This window comes from Sarcophilus harrisii, chromosome 4 (genome assembly GCF_902635505.1).
Source record: "Sarcophilus harrisii chromosome 4, mSarHar1.11, whole genome shotgun sequence".
Taxonomy (NCBI): Eukaryota; Metazoa; Chordata; class Mammalia; order Dasyuromorphia; family Dasyuridae; genus Sarcophilus; species Sarcophilus harrisii.
The window spans coordinates 292183293-292203001 of NC_045429.1; the positions used below are offsets into that span (position 1 = coordinate 292183293).

General features: G+C 36.4%; 1 protein-coding gene and 1 pseudogene across 2 annotated transcripts in view; both read right to left on the reverse strand.

Moving 5' to 3' along the window:
- NTN1 (netrin 1) overlaps positions 1-19709 on the reverse strand; it is a 441808-nt gene that overhangs the window by 143865 nt on the left and 278234 nt on the right. For both annotated transcript variants that reach the window (XM_012548684.3, XM_031965512.1), the window contains exon 4: positions 3188-3337. In XM_012548684.3, coding sequence (XP_012404138.1) covers positions 3188-3337 — 150 coding nt within the window. The remainder of the gene's footprint in view (positions 1-3187; positions 3338-19709) is intronic.
- On the reverse strand, positions 14506-19529 carry LOC105750418 (annotated as a pseudogene).

A 19709-nucleotide genomic window follows, 5' to 3' on the forward strand; every position in this document is an offset into this window, starting at 1 on the left:
TTTAATCACTGTAATTCCTTTTTTCTCATTCAAGATGACTTTCAATTCATAATGAAAATGGGGATTATTCATTGTCAAATGAAGTCAGAGATCCAAAGTTTGTTTTCCATGAACAAGGGACAGACAGGATGTTCTCATCTCAGAGCCTGGCTCAATCAAGAAGATAAATCCATCTTGTCCATAGACTCTGAATCAGACATAACAATGAGCCTGGATCTTGTATGGCCCCAAGTATAAACTAGTCATCCTGGAGCCAGACAGACTGTGACATCAACAGAAAAAACTAGCAGAAAAAAACTACCCTCATTTGGAGCTAAATCATGGTCTTCCATAATGATATTCATTGTAATAAGATGCTGGATCTTAACTACAAAACATTTGTACAAGTATTTGCTGAGGGTTTGGTATAAGAAACACATATTTCACACCTCATTTGTCTAAGTGGGCCGAAGAACCAAAGCAATGACATAAAACAATGGCCCATAGCATAGACTTCTAGAAGAATAGCATAGTAAGAGTATAGGTAATAATTATTGCTTTTGATTTTAATACCATCACCACTAGTAGCCTAATAATAACAAAATAATTATAATGAACTTTCCATTTATTTCATGAGGGCTCAAAAAGGAATAGCCTTAAGGTTGCCCCTGTATCTCAGACTATATCATAAAACTAAGATGGTACCCTTGAGGGTTATACTCTATTCCCAGGACCAGTCAGCCCTGAAAGTTAGCTATGTACACCATACAATTCTACCTCATAGAGCTGGTGTCTGGTGGTTGTAGAATGCAGGCCATGTAAACAAGAGTCCAGAAAAAGCAACATGACCTTATTCTTATCTCCGTATAAGTTTCCCATGGCCAAGAAAATATTCACAGGGAAATATGGAAGCACATGGCCCCATTATGAAACTTCCTAAATAGGTGATATATAAAAAAAGTTCAGCAATATGGTTGCTGAAAGGAGGTTTTGGGGAGAAAAGTTACCCATGGTATTCATATTCATGCTATGAATATTCATATATTCATATTCATTTTTCCTTTCTCAGTCCTACAGTTCTTAAACACAGAATCTCAACTACTTTTTTTCGCGGTTGCTTCAGCATATCAGTGACACTGTGTTCTTCTTTTTGTTTTTCAGAAAAAGGTTGAGTCTTTTCCTTTTTGCTTCATATGAAAGAAGAAGCCTATTCTAAATAGATGTTCCTGGGAATCTCACCGACTATATGCTTGATAATTCAGATCTTTCAACAAGAAGGTTTTCACTAGTCATATACCTGTCCCTTTTAAGAAGAAGTTAGGAAGTGGGGTAAGTAGAGAAAGATTTCATATTTTTTGGTGATTATATCTCTGAATCTAAAAATTCAATTGTTTTTCAAGCTTGAACTTTCCACAGGGGATTTAAAAGACAGGGAATTAGTTTAAAATGTTACATTTCAGCCATTTTTGAGCAATCTGAGAGCTTCTTGTGCCTCTTAAAAATGAAACCATTAAAAATGTTTTCATAACCCAAAATGGCTACATGGTTTTACTTCCAGCTTTACAAAAATGTTCCCGTTAGGGTTTTTTAGACTTAGACTGTAAAGGAATTTTTGCATATTATAAACCTCTGACAATTGAGGAAAAAATAAAAAGAAAACCATTTAACAAGCTCATATAACATGAGCAAATTAGTGGACTGAACTTTCCTGGGCTATCATTTATTATTACTCTATCACTGAAATATATAATTTAGAAATATATATTGTTAGAATAACAATAACAATAACTCAAATATACAGAGCCAGATATCCAGGGGGAAATCTAATTTAGATTATCTCTTGCTTTCACTCACAAAATTTCTTTTACTTGGTATAATCTAATGTAATGTGTTTGAAAATCTCCCTATCACTAGATGAAAACTAAAGCAATTTCTCTCTAATGTAAGAGAAGAACCAAAGAGACCAGTAAAGGCAAGCTGCATTTGGTTTCTAATTCCTACAAAAGAATTAGAAGGACTCCAGATATCTAGATCATAACAGCTGATTTTTACGTTTTTGGCTAAGATTAGTTGACTGCTGTTTTTCATTCAGCCTTTAAGGTCATTGGGTCTAGACAGAGAGCCATCTCTGATAACAAAAATCAAGTTTTTTTCTCAACTTTTAATTTCCCACTTGTTTTAACACATTTCTTTACACTTGGGTACACATTACCATTTGCTCAAAATCATAGGCTGGGGGAAAAATGTGTGTCACATGGCAGAACTTTACACAAAGACAGGAAAGCAAAATAGGTACAGTGGAAAGAACACTGGACTTCAAGTTGAAGACTTGGTTATAGGTTCAAATACTTAATTACCTTATGACCATGGTTAAAAGGGTTCAGCCTCTTTTCAATTTCCTCATCTGCAAAATGAAGCCTTAAATGTGTGCACTATTTGCATCACAGGGTTGTGAGGAAAGCAGTTTGTAAATCTTAAAAGTTAGCCCAAAGGACATGGAGGTGGTATGGATAGGAACTGTGTAACTTCTCTTATTTTCTCAAAGAGAACATAAAGTTCAAAATCTAACAGCATAATACATCTATACAAAGATAGAAACACCATCATCTATCTCAACATAGCAATGGATAGTCCTAGTTTAAGTCCCAAACTTGTTAGGGTTCAAATGTTGCTGGTCTCAAAATAGCTAGAAGTATATGTGAGATCCAAGACTCACCCATCGACCTGTCTATTCTGTCCACTAGAAAGCTTGGGCTGCTTGGGAAGGAAACATAAAATCTGGTTCAGGTTGGGGGATGGTAGTGAACAGCCATTTGTCATATATCTGTTCTGTGTATTCAGAACAAATAAATATAGGCCATGTTAATATCTGCTAAAGAGATCTGCTCAGGGATAATTGAACAAATTATGTTAACTTCATGGGTCTTAGGTTGTACTCATATAACTTAACTCCTGTGGAAATAAATATGCCTAATATACTAGTTTCTATATTAAAATATACTAATTTATGCATGTTATAGTCTAATTAGGCACACAGCAATATTACTGAGGCTTAAAATAAACCAAACCTTATGACTGAGCTTGCACATATCAGTATTAATAGAGGCCTAATCCATTAGGAAATCAGACAAGTCTTAAAAGGATATTTACAGATAAATTCTACTATTGGTACAAACTTCAAAAAAAAAAAAAAGATGATTTCACATACTTATACAGGGGGCAATGGGAGAACGGCTTTGCTGATAACCTTTGGCACATCGATTGCACGTGATACCAGTCACACCATCTTTGCAGGGACATTGACCCGTGGTTTGATTACAGGTCTTGCCAGCTGCACCCACGGGGTGGCAATCGCATGCTGTGGGGGGAAAACATATAACAATGTCAGAGAAGAGGTAAATTGAGAATCAACATCAGATACAAGTAATCCCAGAAAATCTCTCTTTCCCAAAGAAAAAAAAATGAATCATAAGCCCTCTTCCTACCCAACTGAGGGGCAAATAAGGAAGGGTCATGCTTGTTATCCTGGTGTGTTATGCAACAAAATACCTAGGTCTGGGAAATTAAAACCAAACAACAAAAATGTGATAACAGCTCCATACTTTATATGGAGGGGATCTTGCTATAATTTGTAATTTCAGTTATCATTCCTAAGTAGGTGATTGTCTGATTTATATATCTAAACCCTAATATCTCTCCCAAGTGTCAGTTTTACATTTGCCATTTAGACATCTCAAATTGGATGTCCTAAAGGCACCTCAAAAGTAACATTACCAAAACTGAACTTTTAATCTTGCCCCCACAAATGCCTTTCTCTTCCCAACTTTACTATAATTGCCAAGGATACCATCATCTTTCTAATCACCCAAGCTCACAACTTCAATGTCAGTTTTGAAATCTTCACTCAAACTTGCTTCATATATCTAATCTCATATCAAGTCATATTGATTTTATCTTCACAACCCCTTCTTTCCACTCATTCAACCACCCTCTAGTGAAGGGCTCTTATTACCTCATTTCTAAAATATTATAAATAGCCTTCTGGTTACCTCAAACGTCTCCCCATTCCAATTTATCCTCCATTCAGTTGTCCAAGTGATTTTTCCTAAATTGTATATCTGACCATGTCATGGACTCCTTTCCCATCCCCCAAAATAAATTTCAGGGCCTCCCAATTACTGCTAGGTTCAAATATAAATTTTTTTGTTTGGCATTTAAAGCCTTTCATAATATCTCTGGCACCTTGCAACTTCTAAACTTCTTATGCTTTACTCCCTTCCATTTACTCTCTTATTCTGGTTTATTTACTTTCCCTCAAACATGACACTCCTCCAGATTATCGTTTTTTCACTTTATGTCTTCCCATACCTGGAATATGCTCCTTCCTCATTTCTTTGTTTCTCTGGCTTCAAGACAACTTCTACAAGAAGTTTTTCTTAGTCCTCCCATTGCTAGCAATTTCCTTCCTTTTCTATGTATATAGTTAAATGAATGTTGTCTTACTCCATTAAAATGGGATCTCCCTGGGCAATTAGCAATAACCAAATTTTTGCCTTTCTTTATATTTCTGATGTTTTTAGCACAGTATTTGGTATATATTATTAATAAATGCTTATCGACTATCCACAATACTCCCACTGTCTCTCAGGTCTAGTGTAAGAGACATCTTTGAAGTAAGAATTAAGGATCATAGTATTTAGAGTCAAAAGGGACCTTATTGATTATCTAGTTTAACCATGTCATTTTATACATAAGGAAACTGACACAGAGATTATGTGATTTGCTCAAGGAGACACAGGTACTAAGTATCAGAGTTGTAATTCAAATCCAGATCCTGTGTCTCCAAATATAGTATTTTTTATTCAGAAAGATCTGAGTTCTGATTCTAATACTTGGCAAGAATCTAGTCAGACACTAGATGAACTAGGAAAATCACTTAACCTCCCTCCCCTCCCTACCTCATCTTCTTTGTGAAATTGTGAAAGAGGATCTAAGAAGATGATACATGTAAAACATTTTGCAAGGCTTAATAGTCATTACATACAAGTACTAGTTGTTACCATTATTACATCACTCTTTCTCTTTCTGAAGCATTTACACAATGGCTTTTAGGATCAGTTGAAAAAATTAGAAAATTAGAATGTATCACCTAACTAGCTATCACCTAACCTAACATCTTCATTTTAAAGGGAGATGAAATAGGTGCACAAAGAAGAGAAACAATCTACTGACAGTTATCTCATGAATTAGTGAAAGAGCTAATCCGACATCACCCAGTTTTGCTTATTACATAATTTGGGAAGTGGGATGGAGACAAGGAACTATGATGTACTAAAATGAGTGTTATTTCTAAAATCAGAGGTCTTGAGTTTACATGTCACATGACCTTAGAAACATCACTGAGGTTTGCCAGCTTCCAGATGGATGACTACAGAACTCTAGAACCCTACCTGAAAGTACTGACCTTTAAAATTCCTGATTGGTTTCACCTCCTTAGCTCTGAATTAAAAATAATGAAATATTTTATCCAGCAACACTGGGAGTTCTTGAGGGTGGCTAATTTTCTGGAGGAATGATATTGTAACAGCTCATGGCTTTCTACCAATGATCATCCTGTTAGTTTCTGAGCCTTCTGTGGGTATACACTGTGCCTAAAATGAATGGGAATAGAAGAATTGAGATATTGGGAACAAGCTGGGTAAGAAAGTAATCTGAAGCCAGTTATATCAGGGAAGGGTTAAAATGCTACAAAAGTCCCTATGGTGTGGTGAGTGATAGAGTATGTAGGCATTAAAAGACAAGAGACCCTTATGTGGAAATATTTTTTTTATTTCTCTGTTTAAAATCCTATTATGTTCTGTCTCAAGGTATTTTTAAAAATTATGTTCTAATCAGGGTTAGGATTTAAATAACTAAATGTTTAGAAGAACCAACCAAGCTATAAAAGGGCAATTCTTAATAAAGAAGTAACTGTGTAAATAAATAAATCAATAATCAACAACAAACATTTACTCAGCACCTATTATATGCCAGGCATGGTGCTAAAAGCTTGGGAGAAAGGGATATTTAGTGATAGTAAGGAAACTCTAGACCTTCTTTCTGGAAATGAAAAGGGTCATCATGAGGTTTTCATGAAAACCATGGTATTTGACTGCTGTGATTTTCTTTCTTCGCTTTGCAAAGAGATAGGAAGCAGGGCAATTAGCTGGAACTATGGAAGGCCTTGATAAATAATATCTAAGCAAAGTCAGTTCCTTCCCACCCATAAATCAGGCTATATATAAATCAAAAGTAGAAGAAAAGTCACCATCTAGGGCTTTGGAGATCAAGTTATCTCCAAAGCTCCAAAGCCAGAAGGCTTTTGACTTCCAGAAAAGGTTCAGTGAATTAGAAATGTGTTTTCCATTGAAGCCTGATGCAGATTAGATTTAACTATGAGAATGATTATGGGTTAGGTGATAAATCACCAAAGTGCTTATATTTCCTTAAATCTTACTCTTACTGTAGTAATGTTTTCAAATGTAGTTAGGTATTAATTTTCATATGTAACTATATTAATAAGGATTTCCATTTTTTGAAAAGGGCTTAACTGAACTAAAGAGTCAAGTTATCACTTTTTATCACCAGTTAAGCACATTTATGAAAAGCCTAATAATTCAATTCATAAAGCACCTAAGAACTTCCACTTAGCTTGTGGCAGCTACTTGAATTTAAGAAGTCTTTCAATTTTAGACCTACAAAGTATTAGCTAAAGTCATTTTTAATTTTTCTAATTAACCAGGTAAATGTGGGAGGCAATCTTTCTGAACTTTTTATTTGACTAATATGAAATTATACTTGACCTCTGTCAGGTAATTCTTATAAATTGTAATTTATTTCTATTTCAAATTGAGGTGATCAATAGTGATGAGGTCCTGGATTATTGGGTCCAGGGAAAGACAGTGAATGGGGATCAGTTTAATTTTAGAGTCCCCCCTCTATGGAGGTCATGTTGTGGGTAGCCCCACCTTGCAGTGTCCAGCTAGAAATCCAAGTTATTTCAAATCTCTGAGGTTAAATTTCCTCTATAAATTTGTTCATGGCTCATGCCATCTTTGCTAAATCCCTTTTTGTGTCAGTACCCCATGGTGTTCTGCCTTGTTATGTCTTTCTCTTCACTACACCCCCACACCTCATAGTGCTTTTCTTCTCCTTATAGCTAACTAATTCTTTTAGGGTACTAAACTCCTTTATGGACTTAGCCGGCTAACTAAGAGCATACTCCAATCTCATGGAGTATTTCCTTTTTTCTGGTTAATTGTGAATTTCACTAGGGTTTTTCCATTGTTAATTATTAAAACTCTTTTCCTTGCCAACTATAAGCTCTCCCAACTCTATGTCATATTTACTATTCTTGGTGTCCATTGTACCTCTTCATTTTGTCTATAACCTTTTCTCCTACTTTTTGCCAAAGAGAATGGCCAATGTGAATTCTTCAAATGAACAAACCCCATCATTTGATGACTACATCAGTTTCAACATTTGGTGCTAAATCCCAAATACATGATTTACAACTAGGAATTACTACATCAAAAAGGAATATTAAAAATATGACTGGACATTGAGACACTAACCACAAGAATCACATCAGCATTTTCCTTCCAAAATCTGGGGAGACAAGGTAACAGGGAAGATTAAAAAACAAGAAAAGGAATAGGAAATGATGGGAAAGAAAAAAGAAATGGAGGGAAAGGAGAGCTTGCACAAAACTGAACCTCAATTAGTAAAGGCATTTCTAACAATGATAAGGCTTTTTTTAGTTTTTTTTCTAAATAAAGGGATCTTAGCCTGGTGTTAAGAATTTGCTTTGATAAAATGAATTTACTTTTTAAAAATATTTTTTATCACTTATTTTAAAGTAAATGGTTCCCTTTGTAATCCTATTTGCTATTTTAAGCATTAAAAACTCTGTCATGAAAAAGGGTTTCACCAGACTGCCAAAGGGGGCCTGTCATTCAAAAAAAAAAAAAAAAAAAAAGTTGGGAAGGTATGTGGATGTGAGTGGCTGAGGAATGCAAATATTTCCCATTCTCTTGTCTCTGCCTATTCAGGTGCTAGCTGATACAGAGGGAGCCTAAGACACAGAGATTTGTGTCTAAGCAAGAAATTTCTTAAGAGTGCATTCCCAGAAGAGTAATTGTTCAATGAATATTTGCTGAATTGAATTGGGAGGTAACAATACCTATTTCATATTTACTGGCTCTAAGTGAGTAGCAGAAATCTCCCCTAGCTAAGAGAAGCTTTCTCCTGCTCTTCTCAGACATGGATGTTGCCTATGAAGAGTTATCCCAATTCTTTTGCAAATTATATCCAACATGTAGAAAATAAGCAACATAAAGAATACAGAACTATCCACTTTTGCCCTACTATGAATGACTTTTGGCAGAGAACAGATACAACAAAAATAGATCAAAGTAAATTGATACTCAAGCTAAAAAGGAAGTAAAGAAATACCTACTTGCCCTTGATACATTTAAATCCCCATGTTCTGAAAGAACTAGTAAATATAATTGTTGAACCACTGTAATCTTTAAAAGATCATGGAAGATGGAAAAAGACCTAATAATTGGAGAAGGGCAAATATGAAAAAAAGAGAACAGAATGAACCTTGAAAACTATAGTTTAATTCCTTTCAAAATCAAAGAATGTATAATTAAAGGGATTATTATTGAATCTCTGAAAATGTGTCAAAGGTCACCGAGAAGCATGGTTTCATTAAGCATTTATATTCAAATAGGAATAAATTTCTTTTCTAACAGGGTTCCTAGGTAGGTAGGAAGAAGCAACACTATATATAGCTATAGTTTACCTAAATATTAGTAACATAATCTGACAAAGTCTTTCATACTATTAACCTGGATAAGAATTTAGGGACTTGAAAATAATATGTTATCTAATATGGAACTGTCTAACTGGCCAGATGCAAAGAGGGGTCGTCACTGATAGTTTGGTATTAACTGATAAGGTTTAGTCCTATGGACAAAATTAAGAAAACTAAAAAGGCAAATTTATACTTGACTTAAGCAACTTATTAACAATTAGGGCTATTCAACAGTGGAATGAGCTGCTCAGAAAGCAGTTAGTGTCTCTTTACTGGAAATCTTCATGGAAAAGCCAGATAACCATTTGTTAGGTATGGTGTAGATAGAATCTTTTTTCAGGTCTAGATGGATTCTTTCTAAATCTCAGTTTTCTGAGAGCTACTAAACTTGAACTTGGGCCACTTGAAAATCATTATCTCCCTTTGCTTTCAGATGAGGAATAATTTTCATTTCAAGCATTTTAATTTTGGGGGGTGTATCTATGATTTTTATCAATTTATGGAACTCCCCCAAATCCTTTACCAATCTCATTATAAATTTATAGTATTAAGTTTTGCATGTGGTAAAGAAATTAAGTGAATTGCCAATAGTTATCCCACAGAACATATCAGAAGCAACTCTTGAACTCAGATCATCCCTTCCATAAGGTACATTTTTTCTTGATTCCTGACACACTGCCTTTCCATTTTCTTTTTTCTTCCCCCCCACTTATTTCTACTTTTTTGTAAAAAAAAAATATATATATATATATAATTTTTAAACATTCATTCCTTTTTTTAAAGGTTTGAGTTCCAAATTCTCTCCCTCCCTTCCACTCCTCCTTTACCCACTGAGAAGGCAAGCAATATGATATCAATTATATGTGAAGTCATGAAAAACATATTTCCATATTAGCCAAGTTACCAAAAAATAAAGAAAAAGTAAATGAAAAACTGTGCTTCAATTTGCACTTAAGAGCTTTTATATATAGTTTTTATAGATAGCATCTTTCATCACAAATCCTTTGGAATTGTCTTGGATCACTGTATTTATCAGAGCTAAATCTTTCACAATTGATCATTGCTACAATGTACCTCTTCAGAAATCTAATGATCTGGTCCTGTCCACTTCACTCTGCATCAATCCATTTAGATCTTCCTAGGTTTTCTTGTCATTACTTATAGCACAATTTTCCATCACAATCATATACCACAACTTGTTCAGCCATACCTCTATTGCTGAGTATTCCCTAAATTTCCAATTCTTTGTCACCACAAATAGTAATAAATATTTTGGTACACATATGTCCATTTTCTTTTTCTTTGATATCTTTGGGATATAGATCTAGTAGTAGTATTACTAGATCAAAGAGTATATATGCAGTTTTATAGCCCTTTAGACAAAGTTCTAATTATTCTCCAGAAAGGCTGGACCAGTTCACATCTCTACCAATAGTGCATAAGTGTCCCTGCTTTTGGAAATTCCCTTCAGCATTTGTCATTTTCCTTTTCTGTCATATTAGTCAATTTGATAAATGTGAGGTAGTACTTTAGAATTCTTTTCATTTGCATTTCTTTAATAGTGATTTAGAATATTTTTTTTCATGTGATCACACGATCATATGAAAACTTTTATCTGAAAACTGCCTGTTATATTCTTTAACCATTCTTCAATTGGAGAATGACTCATTTTTATAAACTTGACTCAGTTTGCTATATATTTAAGAAATGATGCTATAATTAAAAAAAAAAAACTTGCTGTAAAAATTCTCTCAATTTCCTGTTTTCCTTTTAATTTTGATCAAATTAGTTTGTTTGTACAAAGCCTTTTTATTTTCACATAATCAAAATTATCCATTATATGAATTCTATAATCCTCTGCCTCTACATTTTCAAGTTATTTTTCTACAAACCCTTTAAAATATCTGGTCTATATTCCTGGTAGAAAAACTGAGAACATTGGTGAAAAAAAGGAACCAGTGGTCTCTTGACAACTATCTTCTTCCTCCCATCCCAATATATTTCTGCAATTTATTTCTTTAGAAATAGTAGCTACCTGAGTCAAGCAGCATTTGAACACATGGTGCATATTTGAGGAGAATTTAAGCTATTTCCTATTCTGAAAGACTATTAACCATTTTCATTTACAGATGTCAAAGAATGTTAAGAGTTAGAAGAGGCCCTATCAACGATCTAGTAATTCTACCAGATACATTTTACAAAAAAGAGCAAAGCAAAGATAAATGAAGGGAAGTGGTTTGTCCACTAAGAATGACTTCATGAAATATGGAAAACTAGTTTGATTACTTTTCCCCTAATTTCAATCAAAAAATCCTTTCTCTTTCCTCAGAAATCACTATTACTCTGTATTTAACAGTGATAAACTTATCACATATGATTTTGTATTATAGTTTTATTTATATGTATGTATGTGTATCTAGATTTAGATCTAGATATAATATCTTTCTGTTAGACCAGGGATTCTTACTTTGATTGTGAACAAAAAAAATTTTTTATAACTCTATTTCTGCATTCCTTTTTAGTATCATGTATTTTATTTTATACATTTAAAATATTATTATTTTAATTTAAAAATATTTAAATTAAAATATTTAAAAATATTATTGCCAAACATTACACTGTCACAGACGTTAATGACAGAAAAGATTAAGAATCCTTCTGGACAGGCAGTTAGGTAGTGCTGTGGACAGAGTATTTGTTTTAGAGTTATAAAGTCCTGAGTTCAAATTTGACCCCAGGAATTTGCTGGCTGCATTTAATCATTCTCATCTTTTTATCTGTAAAATCAGGATAATAATAGCATCTATGTCACAGTGATGAGGTTAGGCTCAGGGCAGAGAGCTGTGAGAACCCCTTCTGGTTGGCGCAGGTCCTTTGTAAAAGAATTCACAAAACTGAAAAGTTAGACTAGCAAAAAGAGTTAGACTGGCAAAAAGAAGTTTATTGGCACTGAGAAGTCAGCTTTTGCTAGGAAGCTGCAAAAGGTCCTGACAGAGAAGTAAAGGTCTAGTAGAGAAATCCTGGCAGAGAGAGATAGAGGGGTGTTAACTCTGAGAGGAGGATGTCTTCTCAGCGGGAAGGGTCCTGGCAGGCAGCTATGTCAAGGAAAGAGAGGGGTTCCTTGACAAGGCATGGTCCTGCTTTTGGGCCTCTGCAAAGAAATGAGCCCCCAAATTGCCCCTTTTATAAGGAATCTGAAACTGAGGTTTCAATTGAATGAGATTTCTTCAATGTTGTCATTGCCCCCAGGTCTAGATGAGACCTCTTACTGGGAGTGGTTTTGAGCCAATTTTCAGCTCAATAGGGGTTGATAAAAATCTAGATCTCCAGCTAAATGAGACTATTTAAATTTGAGCTAAGTAGGGAGTAGTCCTGGGCCAATCTTAATCATGTAACTGCCCCAAGGAGTGGTTTCAGGAGAGTTTTAGGGATCACTCCAAAGGTCAAGAAGGACAGTTTCAAGGACAGTTTCAGGGTTCCCCCATCAACAGGGTCATTGTGAGAATTAAATGAGATAATATTTATTAAGTGCTTAACATAATGACTGGCACAAAATAAGTTCTGAATAAATGCTTCTCTGTCTCTCTTCATTAGTTCATACAATTACTATAAAGGCAGAAATCCTATCACTGTCTAAACTTTTTTATCAAACCAACTCCCCTAGAAGAATGTTTTGTTCAAGTTAGGTGCTTGATAAATATAGTGAGCATTTGTTGACTCAAGATCTTCTGAAATAGACTAGCTTACTTATTTTTTTAGCTCACTGTGAAGAATATTTACCTTTTTTTCTTCTAAATCAATCTATAGGCATTTTAAAAACTTTTCTTATTACTGCTTTGTTTCTTATGTCACCATGGTATCCCACAAATGCCTCTCCATCTCCCTCCCTAAAAGTCATTCTATATGACAATGGGGTTTTCCGAAAGGAAAAAATAAGGTAGCATAATTGATCAATATGCTGAGAAAACAGAAAATATATGCAATGTATAATAACCATGGACCTTCCTTCTACCTCCAACAAGGGATAGGTTGGGGGTACCTTCTCATATTTATTCATTCAAGTTCCACTTGAACATGATTAAGTTTTAATCCCTAAGCTTTCCTTCAAGCCTGGCCCTTACTGTAAATTATATTATTAGACTATTAAAATACAATTAGAATAATAAATCTGCTGCTAAAAACTATCATATTTCCAATCCAAAAATAATAAAGCCTCATTAACAATCTATTATTTTTGATTATTGACACGATTATTCCCTTTTCATTAGCATAGGCAGTGGAAAATGGACTGACAGAGAAAGGAAAGAATCCAAATTCCTAGAATTATAATTAATCATTTAACATGGTTTAAAACCTACTTCTTTCTGGAAGTAAGAAGTATGTACATTCTACTACTGCACATTTATCTTTTTGGTGTGACTGGACTGGTGCCATTCATGACAATAAATCTGTATTCTCTTAAATATATTTGAACTGTAGAAATTATGGTAAAAATGTTTGTTTGAACATCTGAATCAGACTGCTTATAAAGTAACAACAACATCCTGAATTTGGATTGACTTTTTTTTTTTAACTTTTCAAAGGTCTTTCACTTATGCTGTTTTATTTAACAGTTCCATGATTTAGGATAAGGCAACTATTATCACATTCATTTTGTAATTGATAAAGTGAAGTTCAGACAATTGGAATAATTTTGTCCAAGCATAGCTAGTTAATAAAAAAGTCAGGATTATAATGCAGATGCTTAACCATGAATTTTTCATCAGTTGGACAGTTTTTTTTGGTTTGTTTGTTTTGTTTTAGAGCAGCATAAGACTGATTGGATTTATTGCGGGATGAGGTACAGAAAGCTGTTCTAAGGGCACCTCCTTCCCTCTGTAACAAATCAAACTGCAAAGTGGGACCCTGGGATTTCTCCCTGAGGAAAGGGTCTGCTTCATTCTGGTCTTTATATCCCCTAGCATCTGGCACAAAGCCTGGCACATCGTATGTGCTTAATGTATATGTGGTGAATGGACTGTATGTGGTCCCTTTTAGCCTTGGATTTTCTTTCCAAGATCAGAAAATGTTGGTGTTTCTTTTTCCAAAACATAGCCAGGTGATAAAAGAGTTCAGATCTTTTATTGTGTTCTTCAATATAGCCCAGTTAGCTCAGAGACCTATCTCTCCGCTTGGTTCTAAGAGCTCTGCCCGAATGTCTCCAAATCCAAAGGTTTGTCCTTCCGACTCCAGCCAGCACCAAGGTAGAAGATAGATGAATCTCTCTTGCCTTGAAGATAGGGCTTGTGGGCTTTCTTCCAGAGTGCTCCTCTCCGACTCCTGGGGATACTCCCAAGTAACTTTTTAGAGTGGCTTTCTGGAGCTGTATTTATGCTACTTCTCCGAGAGTGGGATTGTGGGATATCTCCCAGCATGCTCTTTGGCCCTAAGGGAGGTGTGAATTCAGATATCTTTTTCTAAACCCTGAATTCTCCCAAATGTGTGAACTCCATTGAGTACTTAGATACTTATGAGCTCTCTAAAGGTGTGAACACAAGCATTGTTTCTATCAGTTGTACTTAGTACCTTGTTTCAAGTTCTGGCCCAAAATATCTTCTTCTAAGATCAAATCAATCATATTGAACCATGCCAAATTAGATAATTATTGTCTCTATCAACTCCAATGGCTTAACAGTTTGTAAAGATTCCAACAAGAAAATATGGTCAAATCACAAGGACTGTCTCCTAGATGATAGGGACCATGGATGGGCCTTCTGGTAGACCAGAGTTTGTTAGATTCTCCTTCTTATTTTCTGGTTTCATTGCAGGAAAGAGAAGAACCTCCTTAATATTACTGGAGTCTGTAAGAAGCATAATGAGTCTGTCAATACCCATTCCCCAGCCAGCAGTTGGTGGGAGCCCATACTCTAGGGCAGTACAGAAACTGTCATCCATAATTGTGGCTTCATCATCACCTGCAGCTTTGGCCTTGGCCTGCTCTTCAAACAGCTGCAGAACGGGGTCATTGAGCTCCATGTAGGTGTTGCAGATTTCCTTCTTCATGATGAAGAGCTCTAAGTGCTTGGTCAGACCTTCCATGGAGCAGTGCCATTTGGCCAGTGGGCTCATTATCTGGGGGTGGTCACAGATGAAGGTGGGGTTGATGCAGGTTACTTCCAGGAACTTACCTACAAGCTTGTCCAGAAGCCTGGTTGTGGTTCTGGGAGGAGGGCACTCCATGCCTCTTGCCATACAGAGGTCATCAAGAACCTTATGAATTTCTTCTGTTTCAAAAAGATTGGTGTTAAGCAGCTTCATTCCAAAAGCTTTCTCAAGTTCTTCTACCATGCTGATTCTCCGGAAGGGCAGTGTGAAGTCAATCTTGTGGGCCTGCCCTTCTGGGCCATCTGGGTGATAGGTGACCTTGGTAGCTTCCTGTAATGTTCTTCACCATTCCTGAAACCATCTTCTCATGATCTCCATGAGATCTTGGTAGTCTGCATAAGCCATAAAACTCACAGGTTGTGAATTCAGGATTGTGAGTCAAATCGATACCTTCATATCTGAACTGGCGCCCAATTTCATACACCTGGCCAATGCCACAACTAGCATCATCTTGTGATACAGCTCTGGGGCAATTCTCATAAATAAATTCATGTCCAGCTCATTGTGGTAGGTGATGAAGGGTTTGGCAACAGCTCCCCCCAGGATGAAATTCATCATAGGAGTTTCAATCTCCAGGAAGCCCAACTCGTCCAGGAAGCTCCTGATATAGGTAATTCTCTTGGAGCAGGTGATGAACTTCTGTCTCACAAAGTCATTCAGGATCAAGTCTAAGTATCGATGATGATAACGAGTTTCCTTGTCTTTGAGACCAAAGTGAAGGTGAGGCAACATATGAAGACATGGCAACAGGAGCATAATCTTATGGGATATGATGCTCAGCACTCCTGTCTTCATCTTCTTTGGATTCCCCTGAACCCCACTGATGTCTCCCCGTCGAAGTTTGTTATTTATATGAAAAAATTCTTCTTCTGATTTATAATTCCTGGAGGTGGCCTTGACCTACAGCTTGACCCTCTCTCCCCAAATTTCATAAAAGACCAGCTTCTTCCCTGCAGACCATTTGGCGTGTACACGACCTGCCACACTCAAGGTGACATCAGTCAGGTGATCCCCTGGTTGCAAATAACCGTACTGCTTGATAAAGTGGGTAAGTGAGGTGTCTACATGGAATTTGTGAGAGTAGGCACTGTCTCCATTGAGCTTCAGCTGTTGGATCACCTGACTGGGGATCTTGTAATATTGATGTGGATCAAGGTTCTCCTCATCAGTGGGCAAACCATAGTCAACAGAGTGATTGGTAGCAGAGGCTTGGTTTAGCTGCTTCTCACTGAACTCCTTTTTATTCTTCAAATGTCTCTTCAACTCACAGGTTTCAGGAGGGGTTGCTCCCCAGACAGCAGAATCCCCTAGAGTGAACTCAAACAGGACAGCTGGGCCCAGTGCATCATGGGATTTGTAGTTTCTGGAGGCAGGAGGTGTCTACAAAACACGCCAAGTTTGAGTGGCTCCAAGTCTCAGTCCTTAAGGATCTCATGGGCCCTAAAGTCAGCCGCACTTATTCCCTAAATTCGTTCTCAGTTTTGCCCCATTTCTATCTCCCGCTACAGCAGCTGTACACTGCTGCCATCTTTCTCCCAGAACCCAATGGGAAAGCCAGTTGGACAGTTTTAAAAATTCTATGTTAGCAGTAACAGCACATTACCATTGAACACTAAATGCTGCTTACTATTAGTAACTCAAGCTGGTAAATTTAAAAGTACGATAGAGCTGAACTGTGCACTTGACTCTAAGATGGGCACTCTGTTTTATGTGGTGCTCCCACTCATTTGGTAAATTCCATTGGTTGGTGTAGCTTTAATAAAGGCAGGCCTTTACATCCAGACACCAGCTTGTGTTCTTTACCAGTGTGTGCCTTTTATCAAAAGAGGGATGGATGTGAATGTAAGAACAACTTAGTTTCAGACCATCCAGGCTTCTGTTTCATAAATCAAAAACAAAACAACAAAACAACTGCTCTCAATGAAGTCCCTCATAGGACCTCTCATTTCAAGGAGGCAGTTGATAAAATCTGGATTTCAAATAAAGCCCAAAGATGAACAGGCTAGTTACTGTGGGAAACCCTATGCCTTAGAAAAGGGAGCAATGAGGGAGAGACAATAACCACATATGCTAAATGCAAGAATGCCTCTTGGAAGGAAAAAGGTAATTCAATCAGAAGTGTAAGAGCTTTATTACTCCCTAAAACATCCTTCACCTCCCACCCATTCACCCAAGCACAGTATAGCCTGAGAAAAATAACATGGAAAGAGGAATAAAGTAAGAGAACTACTCTCTTGGGCACAAAGAAAGTAGTCACATGAAGATGGTAATATGCTTTTAGAAGGTATAGCTCCTTCCTCCTCCCCACCTCACTCCCACACCAAAAACAAAACCAAAACCAAAAGGAGCTTTTTGGAGAGACTGGTCCCAATCAGAACTATTTCTAGCAGAGCAAACATGCTCAAGTGACTTTTTCTCCTCTTTCGAAATTGACTTTTTTTCCAAGAGAAATTGAATCCTTTCTGTAACACATTGAATCCTTTCCACAGCATGTCACTGCCATTTGCAACAACCAGGTTATATCAGGCCATGGGGAAAAAATCTAGGCTTTAAAAAAAAAAAAAAATCTTAAAAAGAACAGGAAAAAAGAGAAAGAGAGAGGAAAAAGGATAGGAAGAAAGAAAGAAAAAAGGTGAAACCCAAGTCCAAGATCCCTAAGAACCAAGGTGAGTAGGTTTCTCGTCAGTACAGCTGGCTGGGAACAATTCAGCCACTGGAACAGTGGCTAAGCTTCCTTATTTCAGAATATTCTGTTTAGGGCTAGTAGGGAAGGCACAGCTTTAGAAGTTTTGGGGGACCAAGGCAGATATAAGAGAGGTGAGAGAAATTCCCATGGGCAGTCTGCTCCTTAAATGAGTCCAGAATTGGAACTCATTCACTGAACTGTTTAGGAAGGCAATGGAAAGAAACAGTGACTGGCAGGAAAAGATTTATATCTAGTCCTGACTTTACAACTACCTTCCTGTGGGTGGGACACACCACATACCCTCCCCCTCCCACACACACACTCGCACACATCTGTAAAATAATGGTATTGAATCCTAAGCTCTCTCAGATTAGTTTCAGCTATAATATTTCATGAGCTCATTTCTATACATGCTATTTTGGACATGTAGTTATTAAGGTGGCTGCCTACTTGTGTCTATCTCTATTTTTATGTATTATTTTAGTGCTCCAGCTAAGAGGGGAAGAAATACCAGCACTATCTAGTAGTTAAAACACATTCTCATGTGGATGCTTCACAAATTTTATTGGATTTTATCACAGAGGACCCAAACTGAAGACTTCACTTAGTACTTTAAAATATGTTATTTTTCTTTTTGGCAAGGCAAGGGGGGTTAAGTGATTTGCCCAGGGTCACATAGCTAGTAAATGTTAATTATCTGAGGCTGAATTTGAACTCAGATCCTCCTGACTTCAGGGCCAGTACTCTATTCACTGCACCATCAGACTACCCTCACTAAGTATTTTTTGATGGATTGTTTCACTGTTCCAATGCCACTCCCCCCTTCTCAATCCAGTATATGTCAGGATCTATCTTTCAATAATTTTTCTAATCAGTTATGAAACCTTTTCCCCTGAAAACTTATGGAAAAGGACAACTCCAAGTTTCTTAAGGGCAAAAGACAGTATAGGGATCATCTTCTTTTGCCTTTTTTTGTTTTTTATAAGTCAAGGCCCTGGACAATGAGGACATCAAGTCTCCCCAAACAGCATGAGATGCAATCAATCATAGCCACTCACTGCATATCCCTGGACAAGAAACTTGACCCCTCTCAGTGTTGTATGGGTGGAAATAAAGTTAGCCTTGAAGATACAAGATAATTTAAATTCTAGCTCTAACATTTGCCTATTTGTGACTTAACATGTCATCTCATCTCTATGGACCTTAGTTTCTTCATCTACAATGTGAGAGGCCCAATCTAGATATCTCTCCTGCTTCAAAAATCTATGATTTTTCCAACTTTAAATTCTCAGAAACCTATGAATCCCAATTTCTTGATATTAGGAGCTCAAACATCCTATTCCCGGTTCAGTTTAGGTTTTCATCATTTCTAGCTCTCTGCTAATAACAGTTCATATTTCTATAGTGTTTTAAGCTTTGAAAAATGAATTCTTTATAATTTCATGAGGTAGATGATAAAAAAGTATTTTTATTTTCATTTTGTTTCCAAAGAAACTGGCTAAGAAAAGGGAGATAAGTAGGTCAAGATCACACTAATTAAGTGTCAGTCCCAGGACTTGAATCCAGATCTTTTGATTCTAAGAACATTGCTCTTTCCATAATGACTTCTTTTTGAAGTCATTATGATTGACAGGTCAGGAAAATGGATAGTCTATGGAATTTTCAAGCTTTAGGGCAGCAGAAGAGGATAAGAAAGTTCTAAATAAGAGAAGAAAATACAATGATTTAGGACCCAATTCAGAAGACAGACAACTCAGTTGTTTCTTAATGCCTTCTTTAGAATATGGAGGTCAAGGAGTTGCCTTGACTTCTGAAGCATACCTCCCATTTGAAGAGAATAATCATCACATCCACACTCATGTTCAAGTAATCAAATTACTTCTACCATTTCGTACTTCAGATGCAATTCATATTCTGCTGTGTCTTTCTACCTCACTGAATGTGAAGAGTTTCGGGGGGTCTCAAACAAGAATGAGGAGAGTTTTATGTAATTTTAGGTGCATAGCCTGCTTTGATTTTACTACCTTCTGGATTCCATGG